Source organism: Cavia porcellus, unplaced genomic scaffold, assembly GCF_034190915.1.
Source record: "Cavia porcellus strain 051 isolate PalLab524CR breed Dunkin Hartley unplaced genomic scaffold, mCavPor4.1 scaffold_4, whole genome shotgun sequence".
Classification (NCBI taxonomy): Eukaryota; Metazoa; Chordata; class Mammalia; order Rodentia; family Caviidae; genus Cavia; species Cavia porcellus.
The window spans coordinates 120414788-120440797 of NW_026947487.1; the positions used below are offsets into that span (position 1 = coordinate 120414788).

The 26010-nt window shown below is 60.8% G+C and overlaps 1 protein-coding gene across 10 annotated transcripts; it reads left to right on the forward strand.

Annotated features, from left to right (window-relative positions):
* Positions 1–732: 732 nt before the first annotated feature.
* On the forward strand, positions 733–26010 carry Acsf3 (acyl-CoA synthetase family member 3). Of its 10 annotated transcripts, none has more exons than XM_063247830.1 (12): positions 733–886; positions 3146–3850; positions 4210–4365; positions 7876–8030; positions 9384–9529; positions 12023–12135; positions 13505–13557; positions 15997–16135; positions 17027–17153; positions 22347–22500; positions 23502–23636; positions 23820–23936. In XM_063247830.1, exons 2-12 carry the CDS (start codon positions 3167–3169, stop codon positions 23842–23844), a joined length of 1887 nt encoding a protein of 628 aa, XP_063103900.1. In that variant the 5' UTR covers positions 733–886; positions 3146–3166; the 3' UTR covers positions 23845–23936. The 10 variants fall into 10 exon arrangements, 9 of the variants coding, with proteins under 9 accessions (XP_063103900.1, XP_063103901.1, XP_063103904.1 ...); XM_063247831.1 differs by having other exon boundaries at positions 22473–22500; XM_063247829.1 differs by lacking the exon at positions 22347–22500 and adding an exon at positions 25118–26010 and having other exon boundaries at positions 734–886; positions 23820–23931.

The window sequence follows — 26010 nt, forward strand, 5'->3', positions numbered from 1 at the left end:
CTGCCTTTGTTCCCTTTTCAAGTGAAACCCTGAAGCTCTGCCAGCTCCTCAAAGACAGACCATGGGCTTTGTACCGGGACCCCAGCACGGCCACGCTCTCTGACCCCTGTCCTGTTCCCTTCCTGGGCTCTGCCCTAGAGCCCAGGAGGGGTCATGCCCTGACAGCCCAGTGGGACTCTGCGGCCATGGGTGTGGGGGTGGCAGTGCAGTCTCTGGCCTGTGAGGGGGCTGAGTCCCCACTGCAACACCAGAAACAAAGGTTGATGTTGATTGTGATTCCAAACGTGGTATCTCCTGCCCGGCAGTGCAGAAAGGGGACCAGGGAGAGGGTGGGCGTGACGAAGCTCTGGGACAGGGGAGGCCTCCCAGGGCAGCACCTCTGCACACACAGGGTCCCGGCAGGCCAGCGTGCACACCCACGGTGCAAAGCTCTCTCCATCTAGGGCCTGCCCTGGCAGGAGCAACGGCAGTGGCTTTCCTTCCTGTTGGTGCTGGCGGGCACAGCACCCGGCCTCGGGGCAGGCACCCACGTGTCCAGGCTGCAGGGTGAGCGGGATGCTAGGCACGTGACAGGCACAGGCCCTCATGGCCCCGGACTGCCGCTTTAGTTGGACACTCCACAAGCTGCCCTGGGCCCTGTGGAGGACAGCAGGGCCCGGTGACAGCTGCACACGGGACCTGAGGTGACACCAGGTTGTGAAACTGGATAGGCCGGAACACTTGTGCCTGGAACTTGCTGCCAGGGCACCACGCCTGGGGGACACAATGAAGTGACGGACTCGTTGCTTTGGGGGACGGTGTTGGCTGCCGGACACAGTTCCTGCCAGGCCTGCCCGGCATCGGGGATCTCCGCTGTGACCCCCGTGTGACCCTACAGGCAAGGAAGGTGAGTGCGGGGGCGGGGGGGGGGAGGTCGAACGTCAGGTCAGGGTGCTGGGGCTACTGTGCTGCTGATGCAGATCGAACTTGTGTCTTGGTCTGTCAGCAGCTCAGCACCAGCCTGGGCACTGGGGCCACGGGAGCAGGGCTGCAGGCTACACAAAGGGCTAGGAGTTTGCAGAAGGGGAGGAGAGTGCTCAGGACCAGGCATGCAACCAAAGGCCTCAGTGAAAAGAGGCCGAGTCCGGCCTGCACCGAGTCCAGCCTGCACCGGGAGCTGTGCAAGTGCTCCCCCCACCCCGCCCTGTCCCTGTCCCTGTCCCTGTCCCTGTCCCTCCTCTTCCCAGCACAGGGAGCTTCCTGGTGGCATTTGTAACCTCCCTTCACTCCCTGGAATGGGTGTGTGGATCAAGCCTGTGTTTTTCCCTCTGGGTTTTGTAATTTGAATGTCCTGCTCGTGAATGCAACAGGACCTCTGCTCCTGACAAGTGCAATTTTAAAAACAACTTCATGAGCCAGGAGCAGTGTCTATCCCCCTGGCCCATCCAGGCCACTGACAGGAAGATCCAGGTCTGCAGGGCTGCGGGCCAGGTGTGGGGCTGATCACTAGGTCGGTCCTGCTCCTTAGAGGCTCCGTTTGAAGCAGCTGTCATTCTGAGGGAGTCGCTTTGGTGGGGCCTGTCCACCTTGAGAGAGGCAGAGGGAAGCGCAGGCAGGAGAAGCAGGCAGGGAAGGGCAGCCACCCCAGGCTGGCCCCTATGGACGCTCAGCCGTCCTCCACACGTTCTGTCTGCGTGGAACAGATGTGGTCCTTCCGTGCTGAAGGTGGCCGGAGGGCAGCTCGCCCTGGGGGTCTGGCTTGGGAATCTCTTGCCCCCTAAAGCAGCTGGGGACACTGCGTCCTGAGATCACCCGGCCTGGAGGACCTCACGCTTCCTCCAGGCTTTGCACTTCCGTCCAGGCAGAGCTGAGGCCAGGTATGTGCGGCTGCAGCACAGAGGAGCTCGGGAACCCTGCCGGGGTCGAGCAGTTCCTTTTTCCAGGCTGTCTGTGGCTGGGGTACTCAAGGGCCACTGAGCAGGGCAGAAGCCAGCATGGGCTCCTCTAGCCCTGGCAAGAGGCTCCCACTCCTGAGCGAGTTCCTGGGGCAGGAGAGACCAGCCTCCCCGGGGACGCAGCCTGAGAGCTGGAACGCAGAGTGTGCCGGTCCCCCACTTCTCTGGGGAGTGTGTTTTCCTAGGTAGTGGGTTCCTAGGATATGTGTTCCCAGTCGGGAGCGAGCTGCTCAGCGCACATGGAAGGCAGGGACGCGCCCAGGTCCCCAGCCACTCACCAAGAGCCAGTACAGGGAGATGGCCAGGAGTGCAGGACATGGGACGTGGACCCCCCAGGCCCAGCTCAGGCACCCAAAGGCAGCAGCCACCACAGTCACCCAGGGATTGCAAGGATGGACAAAATGCACGGCTCCGCCCACATGCAGCCTGGGGCCACAGCACGCAGTCCTGGGCACTCAGTGGCATCTGGGTCCCAGTCCTGGCTGGGCCTGGTGCCCCCACGGGCCAGGTCAGTCTTCCCACTGTGTTCAGCCCATGGTGGAGAGTCTAGGATCATGTGTCCCGCCCCGCATGGTCAGCTGCTCTCCGTGCAGAGTGGGTGTCCAGCCTGGTGGCTGCTCAGAGGGAACAGACAGGGATCCCCATTTGAGGGGGAGTAGGGATAGCAGCTCCAGCCCTCCCATGAGTGCTTGCTACCAGCTGCTTTCGGCAGTGGTCGGGCCTTGTGTGGGGCAGTGGGACGAGCACTCCCCGCGATGCAGCAGCTGCCGCATGCAGAGCCCTTGCCTGGCCCATGTGGAGCCCTGGCTTCTGTTCCTGCACTGCAAACAGGATTAGTTAAAAGCTGGCACCATCTGCATTTGGTGGCAGTGGTTGTGGTGGCTCTAGGCGTGGCCTGTGAGCTCCCGTGTCGCCACACCTCTGACTGAAGTCCCAGCCTGGGTTTTTAACCCTACTCTGAGAACTCACTCTCAAAGGTGCTGAGGTTTCTTTGCTTCCCGTTGGTTTAGCTGAGTGACTTCCACTGTGCCAGGGGCTTGGATGTTTTCGAAAATTGTAAACCAAAGAGTTTAAACGTGGAGCTGAGACTTTGGACATGTGAATCCCTGCGGTGCGGAGCTCACTCCGAGCGGGGCCTGCGGGCTGGGGATCTGCAGAGAGCTCCTGCTCTCAGGGTGGTGGCAGCACTAACATACTGTGCCCCTTCACAGCCGCACAGGGACTCCAGCAGGATGCTTGTCGGTGCCATGCTGCCCCGAGGGACGGTGGCCTTCCGGCGCCTGGCCTGCACCATGGCCTCCTGCCGTCCAGCACCTAGGAGGCACCGAGGACACGGCCTCCTGCACACGGCCACCACTGCCCGCTCAGGGGCAGCCGCCCCTGTGTTCACCCAGGCCCCGGGCTTCGGGGACAGGGTCGCCCTCATTGACCAGCACGGCTGCCATACCTACCGGGACCTGTACCTCCGAAGTCTGCACCTGTCTCAGGAGATCCTCCGCCTCCGCGGCTGTGTGGATGGAGACCTGCAGGACGAGAGGGTCTCCTTCCTGTGCTCCAACGATGTCTCCTATGTGGTCGCCCAGTGGGCCTCGTGGATGAGCGGCGGCATCGCGGTCCCCCTCTTCCCTAAGCACCCCCCGGCACAGCTGGAGTACTTCATCGAGGACTCCCGCAGCTCTGTGGTGCTGGCGGGGCCAGAGCACGTGCAGCTGGTGGGCCCAGTGGCCGAGAGGCTGGGGGTGCCGCTCCTGTCCCTCCCTCCCACCGTCTACCAAGGGGCCGCGGGGGAGCCAGCAGCGGTGGCGCCAGTGCAGGAGCGCAAGTGGCAAGACCGGGGCGCCATGATCATCTACACCAGCGGGACCACAGGGCGGCCCAAGGGTGTGCTGAGCACCCACCGCAACCTTACAGCCATGGTGAGTGCGGCCTGGCCGCTCCCCAGGCTCAGCCCCTCCATCCGAGGCAGTGGGGCCTCCCCACATGGCCAGTGCCTTTCCTTTCCTTTCCTTTCATTTCTGCAGGGTCCGGGCTGAATATGTGGTAGGGGAGGGTGGTGGGGACAGGACAGTGGAGCATGGTGTATGGAGACGGGCTGCCCAGTGGTGCCCCAGAACAGTGTGCTCTGCACTGGGGTCTGGGGTGTTCAGCACAGAGCTGCTCAGCCACCAAGTTTCCCCAGTGCAGCGACCCCTTCCCTGCCCTGCTGTCCTCCTCCAGTGCCTCTCAGGCCCCTCTGAACCCTGCATTGTCCTCATGCTGTGTCCTGTCCCTGCAGGTGACCGGGCTGGTACACGCATGGGCGTGGACGAGAGACGACGTGATTCTGCACGTCCTCCCACTGCACCACATGCACGGCGTGGTCAACAAGCTGCTGTGCCCGCTCTGGGTAGGAGCCACCTGCATGATGCTGCCTGAGTTCAGTGCACAGCAGGTGAGCAGGACGGGGCTGACGCGGGTCTGGCACCCATCTCCCAGGGTCTGGAGTCCAGAGAAGTCTACTGGATCCCACGTAGCAGTGGGATGGGCGCGGCCCCAAGGGTCTCGCCTGGCCAAGCTCAACCCTGGAGCTGCCCACAAGGGGCCCCAAACACCTTTCTCACACTGCTTCCGTGGTGATTCAGCTTCTGCTCCAGGGTCAGCCCCACCCTACTCTCCTGCAGGGGACTGCCAGGGGTTTGGGGAGACCCCCATCTCCACCCACCCACAGCATCGTTTTCCCCACTAGAGGAAGAGGATGTGAACATTGTGGTCCTTGTCAGCAGCCAGCCTGTTCTCTATCCCTCTGGGGTGGACAGTCCAACTGGGGGGACACCTTAGTCTCGTCACTTGCCCCTTCAGCATTTTGGAAGCTGCCTGCCCCAGGGCCCCTGGGTGCAGGGCCAGGCTGGGTGACACTGGGGGCAGCCAGCCTGGGGCCCACTCTGCACAGGAAGGATGTGCCGTGTCCAGATGTGACAGGGCGAGTGACACCTTGGGACCTGCAGCCTTTCTGTCGTGGGGACGACCATGACATCGAAGAGCTGTAGGGCTCTACCTTCAGCCTGGCCACTCCTCAGCCGCCTGTCTGTGTCGGCTTGAAGGCCAAGTGGGCAGGGAGAGGTCGAGCCGAGCTGGCCTGACGAGGGTGCTCCTCTGGCAGGGCACAGGGCAGCAGATGCCTTTTGGGGCTGCAGCTCCCCTGATGACTCTGCCTCACCTTACGAATGCACAAGGCTTACAAGTGAATCTGGCCAGGCCTCATGGCACAGACCTGGAATCCTGTGCCTGACAGGCTGAGGTGTAGGATCACAAATGCAGGCCCAGCTGGACAACCTGGTGGGTTCCTGTCTCGAAATAAACGGAGAGGGTGTGGGATGGAGTCAGCACAAGGTCCCTGGGTTCAACCCCAGAACAGGAAAAGTAAGTGAGTCCTGGGGACCCCTTACATCTGGTCGTGTTGGGGTGGCGGTGGGGTGGCCCCTGCACAGTGCCCACACTGCTCTGCGGAACCTGCCATGGACCTAGACTCCCGTCCACACTGGGCAGGTGGCTCCACCCTGGCCCCAGAGCCCAGAGTGGGTTTGTGCTCTGACCACATGACTTCCAGAAAAGCCATGAGGAGTCAAGGGCGGCAGAGGGCTATGGTCACCAGGGGCCCCACAGTGTCACCAGCCCGGCGGGGAGCCCCACCCAACAGCTCTCGGGCTCAGGGCAGGCACTGGGAGGGGTGGGCCTGAGGGAGCACCTGCTGGCTCTGGCCCCATCCTGCCCATAGCAGACTCGGGGCTACCTCCCACAAGACCACAGCAGGTCCTCCCCATCAAGGGCTCCAGAGCAGGGCCAGACACTTGGGTGGGGCTGCAGGCCAATTCCCCAGGAAAGAAGCCCCTAGAGGACCCACAGGAAGGCAGCACCTGGAGGTCCTCACCGGCTACTCTATCCTGCCAGATGCCACTGAGCCCCAAGGCCAGGGCCAGGGTCCGTTCCTCATGCGCACAAAGGAGGCTGACGTGGGTGGAGGCTGCAGAGGACCTGGGGTGCAGGTGGACAAGGGCTCTGGGCCTGGAGGACAGGACGGCACAGGGGTGAAGACCAAGGCCACGTGGTGGGCAGAACAGCGACTGGGAGGGCTGGAGCGCCCTCCCTCAGGGCCCGCCCTGCTCCCTCCTCCTCCTCCACCTCAGGACACAGCAGGCACAGCAGGCACAGCAAGCACAGCAGGCGTCCTGCAGTGAGCTGCTTTGGCCCCAGCTCAGGGGTAGAATCCAGCCCTCCTCTTCGCAGTGGGGTAGTTTGCTCCTCTGCCGTGAGACTGTGGGAGAGTGAGGCAGTGGCCCGGCCTCCGTGGCCTCATGTGGTTGTTGTTTCTGTGTGGAGCATTTCACACTGCTTGTCTTTCCCTTTCCTTTTTTTTTGTTCTGTTCTGTGGTACTGAGACTCCCAGGCCCTTCACACCAAGCTGCATCCTCAAGACAAGGTCTTGTTAAGATGCCGGGGCTGGGCTTGACCTGTGATCCTCCTGCCTCAGCCTCTAGAGTGCTGGGATCACTGCAGGTGTGAGCTACCATGCCTGGTTTTTGCGTTTTCTTTTTTTCATTTCTTTTATCTTTTTTTTGAGACAGAGTCTCATTATGCAGTTCGGACTGGCCTTGGGCTCACTTTGTAGCCCCGTGTTGGTCTAGAACTTGTAATGATCCTCCTGCCTCAGCCTCCTGAGTGCTGGGATCGCATTTTCTTAATGATGTCTTTGAAGCACGTGTACTTAGTTTTGATAACATCTATTTTACCAACTTTTAATCTCATTTTATGTTTTTGGTGTCACATCCCAGATTCTTTCCAAAAGCAAAGGTCTTGAGGGTTTTCTTAGTCTTTGCCTAGAAGTGTTGTGGCTTTATCACCGACACGTGAGTCTCCAGCCCTCTCTGAGATGGTTTGCTGTTGTGTGCAGCAGCCTGAAGGCTGGCTAACCTGTCTCCATGGCCTGGTCCCTCAGGCCGGGAAGGTCCTCCTCTTGGCTTCCCTGGTGTTTCAGTCGTGTGTATCTGTCCCTGGTGGCTACTGTGACAGCCGTTAGGCAGTTTCCTGGTGTCGTGCAGATCCACGCCGTGGGAGTTCCTGCCTTTGCCTGCATCTGTCACTGTCTGGCCAGCCTGTCCCAGCTCAGGGCTGTCCCAGCTTAGGCAGTAGACCTCCTGGTTTCAGGATGGCTTTTCCTGGGCTCCTACAGCTCCTCCCAGGCCGCCCTCCTCCCCTCTGCTGCTCACCGCGGCACTGGGCTCCCTCACCCTACCCTGTCCCAGGAGCCTTGTCTGGTCTTCCTGGCTCCTGCAGTGGCCGGGGCTCTGTCGGGGCTGCATCCCCTGATTGTGGATCATGCCTCTGTCTCCTCGCATGCTTGGGGTTAGGCGTGGGGAACACAGTTGCATCCCAGAGCTGCCAGCCTTCCCCGGGGCAGCAGGGCAGTGGAGTCACCACGGGGCAGGCAGGCGAGAGGGCTCAGGCTGGGCCCTCCAGTCTTCAGTGTCCTGGGTAACAAGATGCAAGCTACCCGAGTGTAATTCAAGGGTCTTTGCATGACATGCAGGTGTGGGAGGTTAGTGCTCCTGTGGGTGCATTGATGAGCAGGAGCCCAGCTTTGTCTGAGCCACTCAGGCTCAGCTTGCAGCAGCCCCAGGACTGCTGCCTGTCTCCCTGAGTTGCATCTCCAGGCCTTTCCTGTGGAGGTGGAGGACGGCATGGGCCACCCTTGCTCTGGCAGAGACGTGGAGCCCCGGGCCTGGCTCAGCTCATCGTGTTGTCTGTCTCCCCAGCCAAACACCAGTGTCCCCGTGCGGGCTGGCCTCCGTGACCATGGCCTGTGACTATGGGGAGGGCCTGTGGGGAGGGCCGTCCAGAGCATGCACTGGGCACCCCCCGTGTCTGCCACCTCAGCTCCTCACCCAGCTCCCTTCCCTCTTCCTAGGTCTGGGAAAAGTTCCTGAGCCTGGAGACTCCCCGAGTTAACGTGTTTATGGCGGTACCCACCATATACTCCAAACTGCTGGATTACTATGACCAGCACTTCACCCAGCCTCACGTCCGGGACTTCGTGCGTGCAATTTGTGAAGAAAAGATCAGGTACCACAGACGAGCCCATGCCACCACGCCAGAGGCCTCGCAGTGGCAAGCAAGTGTGGCTCGCTCCTGACAAGGCCGCAGTGCTGTCTGAGGGTGCTGGCCCTGGTCCCTATGCCCGCGAGCCCCTCCTTCTCCCCACCTGCATCTGCTCCTCTATCCCTGAGTCTCTGTCCCTGCTCCGTGTTGTGTCATGCAGATGACGAAGGTGAGGGCGGGGTGACCCCCTTGCCCAGGTCTCACTCTCTCCCTCGGCTATGGCCACCCAAGCCTCCCTGCCTGGGGCACCAGCCGAGGCCCAGCAGCCGCCTTCCTCTCATTGGAGCTGAGTCACTCCCAGCATGAGGTCGCTCCATGCCCCGTGGGCAGGGGATGGCCTTTTTGGTTGTGTGGCAGATGGCCCACAGGCACCATGAGCATGTAGAGGGGAGGCGCCGTGGCACACGTGAGTGGTCAGGGCTGTCAGGGGGTGGCATGGGCACAGTGCCAGCACCTGCACTCCCTTCTGGTCAGGAGGATTGAAAGCTCAGGGCCAGCCCAGGCAGCTTAAGACTCTGCGTCAAAATAACACTGGAAAGGGACTGGGAACAGAGCTCAGTGGTAGAGCACTTGCCTAGCATGTGCGAGGCCCTGGATTCCGTCCCCGGGACCTAAAAGCCAGGATAGAATTCCAGGTGTGACTCCCACCTGCCCCTGGCCAGGCAAGGTCTTGGGAAGCTGCAGGCGGCACCTCTGTCCCTGTAGGATCTGCTGGCTACACCAACCTGGGACACCGAGGCATTGCTTTGCTGGCTGCTGCCCGTGAGAATGTTTGTGGGCCGGAGGCCTCACTCCTGGGGGCAGCCGTGGGCTCCTCCCACCATCTCGGCCCTGCCATCTGCCCCCTCCTCCCTCCTCCCCCCACCATGCCCGGGTCCCAGGCCAGGCATCCATAGGTGACACGATCAGTTGGGTGCTGTCTGAGCCACAGGCCTGCCCCCCTCAGAGTGGGGGCACCTTACGTGGTTCCCCAGGGAAACACAGCCCCCTGCCCAAGAGGTGCTGGAGGTGCTGTGGGTCATCTCATCCTTCTCCTGCCAGCCCAGCTGTCACCAGCACCTCCTTGGGACCTTTTATCCTGGGTCCCCATTGCCTCTGTCACCCTGCTACTGCTGTTCAGGAACGCATGCTAGGTATTTGCCAAGACACCACCAAAGACCCCAACGACTGTTTCATCCTAACCCGTCCACATTCTGAAATACACCAGCTCCTCCCCAAAGCAGAGCTGCCTTGGACCATTTTTCATCCTGGGCCAGAAGCATGAGGTCTGAGCATTGCAGGGCCTGGGCCAGAGGCTGACCCTGTCTCTGTCCCCAGGCTCATGGTGTCTGGCTCAGCCGCCCTGCCTGTGCCCCTGCTGGAGAGGTGGAAGAGAGCCACTAGCCACACGCTGCTGGAGCGCTATGGCATGACCGAGGTCGGCATGGCCCTGTCCAGCCCCCTGGCCGGGCCTCGCCTGCCAGGTAAGCATGGCCATGCCGGCCTCTTCCCCACTGTCCTCAAACCCCCTATGTACCATCTCGGGCCCTGCCATCTGCCCCCTCCTCATACAGGTCAGGAGAGATGGGAGGGCTCCCTCTCGGGGCAGACATTCCACGGAGCCCGCAGCCTGGCCCTAGCCTTCAGGGGCCATGCCCCCACCCGCATGGCACAGTGTCCCTGCTGGGTGTTGTCACACCGGCCTCTCCAGGAGGTGTCACTGGGGCTCATCCCCTGTCCTAGTGTCCGAGGTGGCCGGGTGCCTCCGCCCTGAGCCTGACCCTAACCCAGAGGGCATCTGACTGCTTTCTACATCAGACTGTCACTCACGGGTGGTGGCGCTGTGCCCACGTGTGCAGGCTTTCCATGCGCACACAGGGTTATTCGCTTGGGCACACACCTGCTGGGGTGCTGCCAGGTGTTTGAGCCTGCCCTGTTGTGGAGGGGCTGTGTGCGCTCTGTGTCCCACCTGCAGGGACAGATGTGCTGGCCCTGCATTCCGAGACTGGAGACGGTGGCCACCTCCAGCCATGTGCTGGAGTGGTGGTATCTGTGTGACTCACACCTCCCTGGTGATTGGTGACTGACGTCCAGCGTCACTGCAGGCTCTCGTCTGCCATGCTCATGCCTTTGTGCTCAGCCAGGAGGTCGCTGCTTGTCCTCAAAAGTTCCTTTACCTTTCTCTGTCGAGGAGCTGGGGGAGTGTGGGGCCAGGATGAGGTTATGGGCTGGTGGGGGATGGCAGGAGCCCAGGGGCAAGCGACATCCCAACTCCTGGCCTCTGCTGACCGAGTGGCCTTCCTGGTGTAGGGGGAAGGGTCGCCCCTGTGCCCAAGCCTCTGCTCCCTGCCTGCCTTCTGCCTCTGGTGCCACACAGGGCGAGGAGTGACCTTGGATGATCTCACTCTCACTGGCGCCATGACCAGGTGCACATGGAAACCCTCACTGGCCAGGGCTCTGGACCGATACCTGTGTCCCTCTCCTGCCAGATGCTGGGACAGAGGCCAGAGGCCAATTCAAGTTATCTTGGAAGAGCCAGCACCGTCCCTCAGAGTGGTGGGTGTCAGGAGACTGACAGTGCCACCGCCCTGACCATGCAGCAGTGGGTAGCAGTTGGCACCGGTGTCCTCTCCCACCTTCCCAGGGCAGCATCCGTGCCACTGCCCTCACTGGCCGTACCTCGGGACAGTCAGGCGTGCATGGGTCTCCTGTATCAGGCTCAGGAGACCCCAGGCCCCACAGTCACCCCTGCTGAGTGCAGCTCCGGCCCTGCTGGGTGTAGCATGGGTCTTTTCAGGGGGGCTTGGGAGCCGGATGGTGCCCTGCATGGCCCAGGTGGGATTTGGAAAGGAAGCAGAGAGGGAGAACGTGCCCTGCAGAGCTCATGGCAGATAGGAGACCCACTGAGTCCCTGGGAAATGGGGCGTGGTGCCCTGGGGCCCCGAAGGCTGCCTTGTGCACTGCACTCCAGTGGCAGGGACCTGGGGCAGCTGGAGATGAGGCAGAGCCAGCCCCTCATCACAGTGCTGTCTGCCTTGGTCTGCTCTGCTCCTCCTGGAGGCCCCCATAGATTTGCACTCTCACAGAGGAGCGACCACAGGCTGACCGTGAGCACCTCCTGTGGCTGGAGCGGGGCAGAAGGCACCAGCCACCTCCTGTTCCCTCAAGGACACATGCGGTGCCTGAGAAGAAGGGGCTGCAGGACCAGGAGGCCAAGAGGATGGGAGGGTCAGTGGCCCTGGCCCATGACTCTTACCCTCTGCATAGGACTGCTGGCTGGAGGGCTGGGAGGACCGGCCTCATGGGCCCTGCGCTGGTGGTGGATGAGTGCCTTGATTTGCCCTCCTGGAGATGTTGTCCCTGATGGGTCCCCATCGATTCTGGTGATGAAAATAAAGGCCCTGGAGCTGCAGAGTATGGCAGCCAGGCGCCTGTGTGCGGGTGCCCTGCCCATCCCTGTGCTGCTGGCCTTGACATGAACCAGGGTCACTCTGGATCGCCCTCTGCTGACCTGCGGGGCCCATGCAGAATGGCACTGCACTAGTACCTTCTCGGACTGAGCAGAGCATCTGGGCCGTGGAACTCTGGGGCCCTGGACGCCCCTGCTGCTGGGCTCTGCCTCCTGTGCAGGCACACAGAGTGATTCCCACGGGTCCCCAGTGCCCGGTCAATGCTCACCCTGGAATCCTGGCTTCCAACCCTGCTCCTTGCGGCGAGCACCAGTGGGTCCCGCTTCCTCCTGTTCCTGGCCAACATCCACCCCTCCCCTCATGCCTGCCACGGTGGATGTGAGCCCTGGGAGCTCCCAGGTCAGCCGTGCTGGAGTGGCAGGGCACTGGACACCCAGGCTGGGCCCACACACACTTCCTGGATGGCGCTCGCCCGCTCCAGGTCCCTGCGTCTCCCTCCTGACAGAGTCCCGGGGTGGGGTCCTCTCAGGTCCTAACCACTGCTTTTGGTCCTCCTCCCTGCTGCAGGTTCCGTGGGGACCCCACTGCCCAAAGTGGAGGTTCGCATCGTCTCCGAGAGCCCACAGAGGAATGGCTGCCCCTACACCGTGCACGCGGAGGGGGATGCACAGGGGACAAAGGTACCCCAGACGGCAGAGGTGCTGCCTGGCAGCAGAGGGCTTGCAGGGTCTTGGGTCTCACCCTGGAGCAGGGGCCGTGGGGATGGGGATGAGTGGGTCCTGCAGAGGAGAGGCCAGGACAGCGCCCGCAGGTGTGGGGTGGGGGACCTGTGGATGCTGACGCAGCCGTTTCTCCCCATGGCTCCACACCTTTTTGGGTGTCAAGGATGGCCTTATCGCTGGAGCCCTCTGGGCATCCTGCCTCACTCTGGAGGTAGCAAGGGTGACCACGAGGAGGGATGCTGCCTTGTTTCACTGAAGACTTTAAAAGCTAAGGACCTACGGTCACTGGGGACCCTTGAAGGGCAGTCACCTTCTGTAAAATTGGAGTTGGTGCCAAGGACCACGGGTGAGGAGTCCAGAGGCAGAGGGGCCTGGAGCCACGGAGTTGTGCACGGCCACCCCCACCTCAGGCCTGCCGTGAGAAGCATAGAGCAGGGCACTGTGAGCAGGCAGGTGGCAGGAGCTTGCGCAGGTCTCGGGAACACCAGGAAGCAAGCATCTGCCCACCCAGGAAGGCCTCTGCCAGGCCCCTGGGTCTCCCGAGCCTCCGGCTCTGCTGGCCCCTGAGCCCTGTCCTGAGGTGCAGGCTTCCTGAGCCTTCCACGTGACCCCAGCCGCTCTTGAACCTTGGGGTGCCTGCCTCAGCCCCTCCAGGGCCTGGCCTCACCTCCAGGACACTGGTCACTAAGTGGCCCATGGGTACCAGGTCAGGAGAGAAGAGAACCTGCCCCCTCATCCCTGCAGCATTCCTCCACAGCCCCGCCCTCCTCCTGGTCCCCCAAACAGACACCCGAGCACCTGCTCCACAGGAAGTGGCAGAAATGTCAGGAAGGGAAGGTTCAGAGCAACTCTGTCTTAATTTAAAAGGAAGTTTAACTGCCTGGCACCTGCAGTGGCAAGCTGCGGGCTCCACCTGAAAACGCCCCTGCCATAGCTCTGTAATCGTCCCTGCGTGCAGCGAGCTTGTCCCCAGACGCACTTGGAATAGAAAGGAGCCCCCCCACACACACACAGTGGGGGAGGCCATGGGGCTGTGACATGAGGCAGGGCACAGCCGCCTGCAGGGGGGCACACAGATGCCCAGATGCCCTCACCCGGGCATGCCTCTGAGCCCAGCATGGGGCTGGCAGCCAGGGTGTCTCCCAACCATCATGCAAGGCTGCCCTGGCTCCTCCCCGATGGCAGGCTCCCCTGGCCCTGTGGTGCTCACGAGCACGGTTTTGAACTCTGTGCCGCCCGTGTCAGCGCAATTGGCCCACGAGAGGCGAGGCCTACCGGGAGCACATCAGGCCTTGTCGCTGATTTATTTCTTTATTCATTTCTCAAGTCACTCGCTGACAGGAGGGCCCAGCACAGCCAGGGCAACAAGGTCCTCAGCAGGTAAAGGCCTGTGGCTGCGTCCAGCGCATGCTATAAGCCAGGCCTCTCGCAGAGCCTTCTCCTTGCCGTGGACGCCGCAGATGTGGCTGTGGCGACAGCAGACCTGCTTCTGTGTTTCCGGCTGCCTCGTTTCTCCACGCATAGGCTGTTGCTCGGCGGCGGACGGCTCTGCTCTGCCTCACTCCCCAGCCCAGCACCCCGTCTCCCCTGCTGTCCTCCTGCTCCCCATTCATCCCCAGCTGTCACTGTATGCGCTCGGCTGCCACCCAGGCTGGGTGGGGAGGGCTGGGGCAGCCCGGACGTCCCCTCCAGCCCACACACGTCAGGGCGGACAGTCATGGGCCGGACAAGCCTGCCTCCCACACCTGGCTCCTGGTGACCAGGTTTCTGTTGCTGGAGCTCTGGGTGCTGTCTTTTTTCCAGGAAACCAAAGGTTTTCACAATTTGGATCTCAGGCTGCCTCAGATGCGTGGGCATCTGCGGTGCCAGCCCCACCGCAGCCTCTCCTGTTTCAGGCCAAGGCTGTGCAGATCCAGCGCCATTCTTCCCTCGCTGTGGCAGGAGTCACCCGTAAGCCCGCTGGGCCCATCGGTGTCTGTTCTGAAAGATCCTAACAGGGCTCTGGCCTCCCCAGTGGCTTTGGGCCTTCCTGCCGTCCACGGCGTCTCGGGAGCTGGCCCTGAGAGGCTCTCTGGGCTGCCCGCCGGCCCTTTCCCTCGAGGCCCGCGGTTCCCACGCTCCTAACCCTCCGCCACCGTGTCTCCTCCTGTCTGGCCGGGGCAGGGCTGATGCTCGGACCTCTTCTCAGAGGTCTGGCTTTTGGGTCATTCATTTTCCCCCGTTGTTTTCCTTCTCCTTTTACTTTGATTGATGTCTGTTCTTACCTGATTGTTTCTTCTCACTTTGGCTTCTTTCTGCCTCTGCTTTTGAGTTATTTTTCTTTTTCCAGTTTCGTAAGGTTGACGTTTGACTACTGATTTGAGGTTCTTCTTTACTTGTAAGTGCATGTAAGACTATAAATTGCCTTCTGACTACTGCTTCGGCTACATCCCCCACATTTGAAGTGTTATATTTTCATTTTCCTTCAGTTCAGAATGTTTTAGGGTGGGTTCCAGGAATCGAACTCGGGACCTTGTGCTTGCCAGGCAGGTGCCTGTGTTACAGAGCTGTATCACCAGCCCTGTCTAAAGTATTTTTAAAGTTCCATTAAGACTTCTTTTTTGACTACTCATAGATTTCAGCATGTCGTATATTTTTCAAATGTTTGTGATTATTCTGGTCTCTAAGATTCATTTCTGTTCCACTACACTCGGGAAAGTGTGTGTGGTGTGACTTTATTTGCTTTGCATCTGCTGAGCAGTAGTACTTGGCCCAGACATGGCTCGCTTGGCGTGTGCTCTGGTGTGCTGGAGCGAGTACCAGGGGGTGGCTGTGTCAGGAGGTGTGTCAGGAGGTGTCAGGTGTGTCAGGTGTGTCAGGAGGAGGAGGTGGCCTCGCAGGCCCTCCGTGCCCTCGGTGGCTTTCTCATTACCACCCTACACCAGCTGAAGGGTGCGCATCATCAGCCAGCCTGTCTGATTTTGCTTCACGTAGTGAGTCTCGCTTGGCGCATACACGTTGCTGCTGTGTGCTGTGCCGCCCCACCCGCATGGTGGGGTTTGAGGCGAGTTTCCTACCGGCAGCACATGCTGGGCTGACACACGTCCCTGATCCAGGCTGGCCGCTCTCCTTGGATGGTGGTTTCAGACATGTACACGAAACGTGGTTCTGGCGTGCTCTGACTTAAGTCCTCTGTTTTATTATTTGTTCGCTAGTGTTCTCTGGGCCTTCGCTGCCTTCCTTGGGGGTTGCACTTTGGTGCTGTGTCCTGGCAGCTGAGTTTTTGTGTGTCTCTGTGTCATCCCTTCAGTAGTTGCTCCGGGGAATGCAATACCCACATTGCTTTTCAGTCTGCCTGGGACGAACGTGTTAACCCTCCCAGGTTGCTCAGCTGCCGTTGGGGCCACTTCAGTGTTTACATTGTGACCTCCGCATGTGCGAATGCCGTTAGACACAATCTGTGGCTCCCAGGCCTCACAAAGAGCTTGGAGCATGGAGGGACAAGGCGAGGCACCATGCTCACCAGAGTCACTGCCCACGTTGCTTCTCCCTCTCTGAAGAGAGATCCCCAGTCATTTGCCTCATGTCCCCCTCTAAGAAATGGGTCGTGTGTCCTGATTGCTGTCTGCTTCCCTCTGTCTTCGGTTTTCATGGCCGGATCACCACGTGCTTGGGCCTGTGCTTCTGGTCTTGTCTGGGGTCTCTGAGCTTTTTAAACCTGCAGGTTTCACCAGGCTGTGGGTTTCCGGTCAGATTTTGTCCAACATCTTTCTGCACACAGCTCTCCGTCCTCCCAAAGCCCGAAGTGAGCATGTGGCCTCTGGGCCCACTGTCCCGCAGGTGGCCTGTGTATTGGAGATCCGGTCTCGTCCACCTCCAGCAATGGCTGCATTTTCCTTGGCTCACTCCCTGCACCCCATCCCTCTGCGGTGGCTTCCTCATGGGTACCCTCACCAGGCTCCACGCTGCCATCCCACAGGTGTGCTGCCATAGGAGCAGAACTGATGCCGGACAGCCAGGCTTAAATAAAGTATGCACATTAGTCTGGAAAAACAAACCCAGGCCTCCCCTGAGTTAGCAGATGGCAGGAGGCGGGGAAACGGTAACTGAGGCCGCCCTGTGTCAGGACCACTGCATCAGCCCAAGGCCACTTGAGCTTCCTTTCCCAGCAGCAAATATCGGAGCAGCCAAATTACACAATTTGCAGCCTATTGCAGAGGTCACTGATTTTTTAAAAGGATGGTGTAGATGCTTGCCGAATGTGTCTCTTCGTAGCCAGCCTGGGCAGAGCAGCCAGGGGCCATAGTGTGACAGCTTGTCACAGGTGATGCCAGCCTGCTTCCCCCCGCCCTTCCCCCACTTTATCACCTGTGCTCAGGGGACCCACCTGCCAGGGGACCTGCAGGAAACCCGCCACACTCGTGAGTGTCTGCTCCTGGGCCCACCTGAGGTCCCAACCCGGCTTCATATAAACCCAGATGGCCTGAGGTGTTGCTGAGCTTCCTGAGGCAGGGAAGGCTGGCGACACCTCACTCTCATCACGGGCCCTCCCTCCTTAGTGGTCCCTCTGAGCATCTTCGGCCTCACAAGACCCTCTGGGTGCTGCCACCCCAGAGTACCCCAGCTGCCCTGCAGGACCCAGAGCATGTCTGAGAAGGACTGAGCACCCCTGTCACAGGGCAGAGGTGTCTGCAGCCCTAAAGGGCCATCAGGGCACACTGGGCCACTTATTCAAACTTGGCCACCATGTCTGATGTCAGGAAGCATCTGGGCCACAGGGTGGCCAGAAGTAGCCTGTGTGGCCAGGGCAGCAGGGACCAGAGAGCCAGGTGCCCAGTTCTGACCTGCATGTCCCTGCTGCCCCCTACAGGTGACCCCAGGGCTCGAGGAGAAGGAAGGGGAGCTGCTGGTCAGGGGACCCTCCGTGTTTCGGGAGTACTGGGATAAACCAGAAGAAACGAAGTGTGCCTTCACCCCAGATGGCTGGTTCAGGACAGGTAGGACCCATGTCCAGGAGGGTGGAGGGCGGCAGAGCCTGCAGGGCGAGCTGCAGCCCTGAGCTGATGTCCGGAAGCTGTCGCCGAAGGCAGGGGCAGGTTGGGGATCCTAGGAAGTACCTGGGCCCCCAGAGGCGCAGCTGCCCCATCCCGCAGCCCTGTGTGTGTCCACACCAGAGATGCCACCACCACATCCCCTCTCTGGGGGTCTCACTGCCTCGGGGTCAGGACCGCATTCCCGGTGCAACTCCACACCCTGCACAGAGACCCCCCCACCTCCCACCACCCCTGCTCTTGCTGTACCCCTCCCAACCTCCCTGGATTTCACGTGGTTGGTTTCAGTGTGGCCATTTACATCACCCCCACCTACTTCCCACTGGTCAGTCACGGTGGGTGCACAACTGTGGTGGTCACCACAGTAGGGTCCTCTGGGGAGACCTTCTGCAGAGCCTGCCCTGGCTCCAAGACCCTGTTCCCTGCCAGGCTCTACAAGGGTCAGGAGGAAACGCTCTGGTACAGAACTATGCCATACACACGTGCGTTTTTATCCTGGAAGGACAATGCTAGCACGCGTCGGGATGGTGGGGTTCTCAGTGGCATCTGTTTTTCTTTTTGCCTATCCATATTTCTAAAATATTTGTGTGTACATGCTTTGTTCTGAGCTCTGTTCCCAGCCCTTTTTTTGTTTTGACACAGGGTCTCTCTAAGTTACTAAGTTGCCCAAGCTGGGCTTGAACCGAAGATCCTCCTGCCTCAGCCTCCCAGAGTGCTGGTCTGACAGGTGTGCATTACCACATCCGGCTTTGTTTTATAATTCTGAAGGTGGCATTTTCTGAAGAATAGATCCTCTTTTCTCGTGTTACCCTGGCCCACAATGACAGGCGTGGCTGGTGGGAGCAGCAGCTGACGGAGGGCTCATAGGTGGTTTCCTGGAAGGTCTTGGGGAGGGACATGCAGGTAACAGTGGCCTGGAGTCTCGGTGCCCTTCACTGTGTGGGCTGTAGGAGCAGAGTCACCTACCTAGCCCCTCAGGGAGGCTGGTCACCAGTAGAGAGGGCAGTTCAAGGTGGACACCACGCCTTTGCTGCTGAGGAGCTGTCAGAGTGCCCCCTTCCCGTACTGGCAGCACAGCACCTCGCACCCTCCGTGACCTGAGCCCCCTCACCCACCTCGTCCCCCAGCAGCTGTGGGCAGAAGGACAAGCACAAGCACGTCCACCGAGAGGCAGAGGTGGCAGAGAGGCCTGGGGTGCTGGCATGGCAGGCAACTCATGGAACCAGTGTCCCTAGAGCCAGGCCAGGGCCAGTGCCCGCTCTGTGACAGGAGGTGGTCAGACACCTGGTGGGTAAGCGGCCAGGTGAGAGGGAACCCGGCCACCAGGCACCCGTGTAGGGCAGCCCTCCTCTGAGCAGGTCCCTGGACAGCGCCCGCCGGAGCTGCCCGCTCCTGACCCCGTTCTTTGTTTCACATCTGGATAAAAAGCCGCCAACCCTTCAGAGCTGAGCCGTGGGCTGGGCGGCTGAGGTGGGCGGGGGCTGCTGTGGGTACAGGCACAGGCACTCGCATTAATTATCGTAAGGAGACATCCCCGGGAGGAAAGGTCTTGAAATTCAGTTTAATTCCATTGTAATGTGTTGGGAACAGGAGGGAGTGTGTGTGATTGGCTGGGCTGGGGCCTGGGAGCGCCAGCCCTGTCACAGGCCATTAGCGACACAGGCTGCATAATGAGACCGCAATCAGCTCGCAGCTGCTGCTCCTACAGGGCCAGCATGAGATTAAGGGAAATCAGGGTAAATTAAACTTAACCCTCTCCCCGCCACACCCCTGCCGGGAGCTTGCAGGAGGCACTCAGCAGGCTGGCCCTACCCTGCTCCTCCCCAGCTGGCCTCTGGGGACAGAAGAGGCAGAGGTGGCCACCGCAGCTGTGGTCCGTTCACGCTGCCCTGGTCTTCACAAGGACCCCTCTAGTGAGTCTCCCCTCTGGTCAGCCATCCCTGCAGGTGGGCAGCTGAGCCTGGCACCCAGGACCACATGAGTGGGTGCCTCCAGGACCTGGGGCCCTGGCAGGCAGATGACCCGGGAGCCCAGGTGCAGGCAGGCAGGTGACCCGAGGACAGTGGTAGTGAGCCAATGGTGCATCTGTTATTGCGTTTTACTTAACAATTTCCTCATGGAGCAAATATCTGCTTTTTTTGTTTTTTGTTTTTTGTTGTTTTTGTGGTACCAGGGATCAAACTCACAACCTCACGCTTGCCAGGCAGGATGTATTTTTCTTTTAAGACAAAAGACATCAATGTAGAGTTGCTCTTTGTAACCCTCAGTGTTCAGAGTTAACTGCAGTGATGGCACTTTGGATAAATAAGTGGGTTTGGGCTGCAGTTGGCATTTGGTCTATAGAAGGTTCACTGTTGCTGCTTAGGACCTCAGCAGGCTGGCAGGTGACCCTGGAGCCAGGTCCCGGGGACTCAGTTTGCACCTCCACCTGGCAGGTGCCGTGGGCACGCAGTGGCCCTTCAGGGAGCAGCATGGGCAGCCAGGGCTCAGGGGAGGGTCATTCATCAGCACCCATGTGGCAAGCCAGGTGGGGCCTTAGGAACTAACGCCAGTACTCTACGGCCAATGTGCACCAGTACCAAAGACACCAGCAGGTGGGCGGCCAGCAGTGTGCATCTTTAGGGAACTGTCCCCACCCAGGAGGATGGCAGAGCTCGTGGCAGGAAGGTTGCAGAGGGAAAGGACCAGGTCCTTCCAGGAGGGATGAGGGCCTCACTCCCAGAAAGAGCTGCCAAGGGACAGTGCTGTGTGCTCACCACAAGGGGGACCACCTCTGCCCGGTGTCTGCTGCTGTGTGCCAGCCCTTCCGGGGCAGCACCAACTGGGCCTGGCCCTCCCGAGAGCCTGGGGGCACTTTAGGTCTGCGTGGCTCATGGTTGGGGTCACAGCTGGCACTCGTGGCAGATTCGGAGCACCTGGTCCAGGGCATGGACCCTATCTCCTCTCTCCTGCCCGCAGTGGACATGTAGTGCACAGGCCTCCCCAAGACGGGGTGCTGCCCACCCATGTGGGTCTCTGCGGGGACCTGGGGGCACCCGCCCAGCACCAGCCCCATATCTGTCTGTCCTGAGGCATTATGTGCTCTGCTGAATTGTCACATGAGCATGCCAGGGCCCAGGTGAGTGTGCGGCGCTGTGTGGGCTCTGGGCGTCCTGGCCAGGCATTCACCCTGTGCCCCTCAGCAGCTGTGCTCAGCGTGGGAGGCTGCTGATTTCTGGGTCAAGTGTCATGCCCAAGTCTTGGGGTTTCCTTCCTGCACCAACGGTCTTTGCTCGGTTCTCGGGGGCCACCCACACTGCAGACACACACGTGATGGCCAGCGTGGGGCTTGGCCCTGACCCTGGCCTCCTACACGCGCCTCACTGAGTGGCACTGCCCAGTGCAGAGCTGGGCACTGCTGCCCAGAGCAGCACGCGATTTGTCCCTTGCTTGATGGGTAGCCCTAAAGCCACTGGGCTCAGGCGGTAGATGAGTGCTTTTGAGTTCATTTTGCCAATGTCACAGATCTTTGTGGAATCAAGGCCCCAGTAGCTCAAGCGCATGCCACCTTAGCAGGAACCTGGAGAATCCTGTGCGTTCACCACCAAGGGTCCAAACCTATGGCCCCGCCCTGGCCCCAGGGTTGTTCACGGCTTCCACATCTGGCCTCTGCCATGGTACTGCGGTGGGGGCAGCCCTGCTGCCCTCTGGGACCCTGTCCCTGACCAGCCCAGGCAACATCTGTGCTGGAGACCGGGACCAGCAGTACCCTTGCCGTGTCGTCCCCCCATCCTGCTGGTGGTGACGCTGCCTGGCTGCGGGGCACCTGAGAAGCCTCGCTCCCACCTCCCGGAGACCCCTCCACTGTCCACTGCGCATGGTTGGATCCCCAGCTGGGCAGGGAACCTCTTGGCCTCCAGCTCCTGCACTCCTGTCATCCCTGTCTGAAGCTTTCCACCATCTCCCTGCCTCCCTGTGACACTGCCCGCTGATATTGTCTTGGGAGAGCCAGGGTTGGTTCCTCGGCATTTCCACAGAGCTACCACGGCCACTCTTCCTGGTGTCTCCCTTAGCCGGCAGCCCTGTGCCATGTACAGAGCCCCCCTTCAGGTACTCAGTGCCAGCTGGTTCCCCTCAACATAGGCACAGCTGTTCCTGCAGCCTATGGGTGGTGGCCTGGGCCAAGCCCTGTGTTAGCCCCTCCCTGGAAACCGAGGACCAGGAGGACAGGAGGCCGGGTGCCTGGCTGGCAGCCCTCAGCTGGTGGTCCTGGGTCCCCACACTTCCTGGGCCAGAGCTTCCAACCCACAGCCAGAGGCCCCCCACCAGAAATCAGTCCTGAGCCCCTGGGCAACACACAGTCTCAGAGCAGCCTTGGGGGAGGCCCACAGATGACCAAGAACTGGCATCTGAGTAATAGACTCGTTTTCACTTATGGTTTAGGGCAGACATGAGGTAATCCTACATCTGAAAGCCGGGCACAAATCCACGTGATATGATTCCATCCGTCACCTGCAGGTCCCAGAACAAAATTCCCTGAGCACACACGTGCCAGGGACCCGTCAGGTGGGCTGGGCCACCGGGGCCCTGTGGGCTGGGTCACACAGCTTGATGAACACGTAGCCATGAAGAGAGAGCCACTTGGCTTGCTGCATGTGCACTTCCAGGTGGTGGCTGCTTCTGGGCCCCATGCTGGACAGCACCTTGCTCCACCCTGACCTCTGCAGAGGCCTCACCAAATCTCAGCTTCAGTGTGGCCCTCAGTGGCAGGGCCAGACTGTAGGAGGATGAGCCGCCACCCATTCCCTCCCGTGGGATCCTGGCATCCCCTGCGCCAGAGCCCATAAGGTGGGCCTGAGCAGGAAGCCGCTGGCCAAGGGCCAGGTGGCACTGTACTGAGTGGGAGATCGTGGGCCGCTCATGGGAGGGCACGTGCAGGGCCCTGAGAGCTCACTGCACCTGCGACCCCACCCCTGCAGCCCTGGCTCAGTGCTTCCATCCTGGGCTCTTGAACACTTTGGGGCTTGATGGTTTTTTGGGGGGTTGTTTGTTCATTTGTGTTTCAGTACTAGATGTGGAACCTGTGGTCTTCACACTGAACTTCATCGCTGGCCCCCTTTTTTGGTTTTTCCCCCTAACTTTGAGGTTTGTTCTTCAAAGTCATGAAATTGCCCAGACTGGGCTCAAACTTGAAATCCTCCTGCCTCAGCCTCCGAGAGTGCCAGGATAATGGGCATGCATCTCCATGCTGGGCTTTGAACTTGATCCTTCACTCGTTCCTCCCAGGGACACTGCCGACAGGGATGCTAAGCAGGTAGATACTGGGTGCCTGCGTGTGTCTGCGTCCCAGCTGCTCACAGCAGCTCCCCACCTTGAGTAGAAAGTGGTCCCGAGGATTCACAGCCCCCATCAGCCACGAGCATGGCTATACAGAGGGCACTGCCCAGCTGCCTGTGTGGAAGGTGCCCAGGGCCACACACTCTGCTCCCCGGCTCTCTCGCCCTTCCCTAGACTCACACCCTTCGGCGGTGGCAGCCCCTGGGTGCATCTGGCCTGAGGTCCTTGAACTCCAAGGTCCTGGTGCTCAGAAGTGAGGGCCTGGGAGTGTGGGGAGAAATCTCCAAAGAGCAGGCGAATCCTCGGAGTCCATGGCCAACACTCCCCAGCGCTGTGCTCGTGGCCCACGGGCACACCGGGCGACTCCTGGACCAGGCGCTGAGGGAGTGGGGCTTTGCATATCTGGAGGCTGCTGCTATCCAGGGCTCACTCACTGAGAACCCACAAAGAGGGATGGGCAGTGGGGTCCTGTAAGACTCAACCAGAGGCCCAAATGCAGGGCAGGAGCAGGAAAGGCCATAGGGGTGGCTTGGTGCCTCTGATAGGGGCCTGAGACTGGGCTGCCACCGGCTGTAACAAGAAACCCCAGAATGCAGAGCAGGCCGCACGCATCCCAGCAGCCCAACTGGCCACTCACCAGCTTTCATCTATTGTGGCCGCCCAAGCTCAACCTGCCCGGTCACCTGGACCAGCATGCACGCCAGCTGCGGGTCTCAAGGTGCAACAGACAGGGATGGCGCCATCCCATGTCAGGCTGGGGATGGACCAGGGAATGTTTATGATTTATGCCAGCAGTGGCCTGTAAGGTGAGGAAGCATGGGCAGACAGGGAGGCCTCAGTGCTGCTGTCAAGGCCAGCTGGGATGGTCCCGTGCCTGGAGCCCACAGTGGAGAGGTGGCCAGCTGCGCTATGGCCGAGACCCACGGCGGGTCTGCTGCTGACCCGGCTGTTCCGGCTGCTACCACACTGGCTTTCTAGGGGACACCGCCGTGTTCAAAGACGGCAGTTACTGGATCCGAGGCCGCACGTCTGTGGACATCATCAAGACCGGAGGGTACAAAGTCAGCGCGCTGGAGGTCGAGCGGCACCTGCTGGCCCACCCCAGCATCGCAGGTAAGTGTGCGGTCCGTTGCTCTGGGGACAGCCCCGACCTGGCGGCCAGTCCTGCCACCAGCAGGGGGAGCAGGGGGCGCCCACGTGGCTGGTAGGCTCAGCAGGCCGTGTGCCCAAGGGTGCAAGCGGGTGGCCGACAGAGGGCACTTGGCCCAAGCACCCAGCCTGCTCTGCTATTCTCAGATGTAGCCGTGATTGGCATTCCTGACATGACATGGGGCCAGCGGGTCACAGCCGTGGTGGCCCTGAAGGCAGGACGCTCACTGTCCCACAGCGAACTCAAGCACTGGGCCAGGTAGGCTGGGGACAGTCAGGCCTGGGGGCGGGGGGAGGCTGGGAAGGCCCAGCAGCCAGGCTGGGGACAGATGCGTGCGAGGCAGTATCGGCGAAGGCAAGACGCCTGTGCCCCTGGAGCATAAGCAGAAACTACCCAGCTCGGTTTTAGGGTAAGTTCCAAAGGAAGCAGTGCTAGGCCTCAGCCCTCAGAATGAGCTCCCCAATCCTGAGCAGTCCCGGACTGTGACTCTGCCTTTCCCTCCTGCGGGGTCCCAAGGCCCCTGCACCCTGTGGACTTGCCCTCTCCCAGGGCCTTGTCCCTGCCCTTGGTGCCCTGAGTGCTGCCCCACCCCAGGCCCGTTGGGCCCACTCGGCCCCAGGCACCTCCATTCCCTAGGGTTCACTGAGCAAGGTGCCCAAGGTCTCCTGAGCCACACCACGTCCTGTGCAGGAAGACCTGGCCACGGGTGCCCTGACCCTCTCAGCAGCCTGCATGAGCCCAGGACGGGGCTCTCGCTGTGGTCACAGCCCTTCCCCTGTGCTCTCCTGTAACCTGTGGCACCCCAGCTGCCTGCCTCCATTTCTTCCTCCTCCTCTTCATCATCCACCTCCTCCTCCATCTCTTCCTCCATCTCCTTTTCCTCCAGTCCCTCGTTCTCTATCTCCCCCATCTCCACCATCTCCTCCTCCTCCGTCTCCTCCTTCTCAGCCGAGATATTTTTGGTCCCAGCCTGTGGATCCACACAGCAGGAGTCCCTGGCTCATCAGGGCAGCACGGCTGGGCAATTACAGATTCCCTGGATCTGCAGAATCCCAGTAGGAGCGCAGTAGTCACAAAGGCAGGAGTCAGTGGGTGGCTGCTGCTTTGGTTAAACAATTGCTCTGTTATAAAGAAAGATGGGAGGGCAGGTGTGCACGCGATGGCTGCCCTGGTGTCTTAGGACAGAGGATGCTATGGGCCTGTCCTCCTCAGGCCACTGGCACTGGCAGGACTGTACTGGCCAGCATGGTGCTTGGTGTGGGTGTGGAGACCCCAAGGGTGGAGCTCAGACACTGGACACATGGGATCTGGAGCCGGTCTGAGGGGAGCTCCAGATCACACCTTTGCATGGATGGCCACCCACAGCCCATCCCCTGGCCAGGCCAGGCCCCATCGGGCTCTGTGCCCAGCTGTGCAGGCAGCGCCCTCTCTGCCCTCTCTGCAGGCACTTCCTGGCTCCCTACGCAGTGCCCTCAGAGCTCCTGCTGGTGGAGGAGATCCCACGGAACCAGATGGGCAAGATCAACAAGAAGGACCTGGTCAGGCAGTTCTTCCCTGAGTCCGGCCAGGGACCAGCACCTACCATGGACCAGGGCCCAGCGCCCTCTGGATAGGACCCGGATCAGGCCGACCAGAGTCAGGACGATGCGGAGCAAAATCCCTGTGAGATGCCTCCCCAGGCCCAGGCTGCCACCACACTCACAGCAGCTCCAGCTGTCCCGTGTCCAGGAGGCCAGCCACCTCCAGTGGCCGAGGCTGCCAGGCATGCCCCAGAGCAGGTCCTTGATGCATGGGCACCTCCAAGCTGTGTGGCTGGGTGCCCTGTGGGGGGACAGCCCACCAGTCCTGCCCCTGTGCCTACCACGTGCACCCTGGGAAGCTCGGCGTCCTCCGGGCTGTCCCCAGATGCAGAACTTGCTGGGCTTCCTGTCACCTCTCCTCACATACTCGCTCCAGCCTGCTCATCTCCAGCTCTGCCCCCCGCAGCCCACACAAGGGACCCACGCAGAGCCCGGCAGGCTGTGGGAGGTGTCAGCCACCTATGAGCTGAGCCACACCGTCACATCCTCTCAGGGTGATTGGTAGGTCCCACTGGAGTCTCAGACACAGTGGTCTCCAGCCACTGTGACCTTGTGCTGTCCCCGCAGCTGGCCCAGGAGTCCACTCTTTCCCAGGTGCTCCCCACTGGGGGCCCACAGGACAGCCCGGGCCATGGGCAGCTGCGTAGGTGCCTTCTGCTGGGAACCCTTTGACCACCACACTGCCAGGTTGGGTGTGCTGGTTTCACACTTTGACCTCTTTAGTTTGATCCCTAAAAAGGTTTCCATGACCATCTGA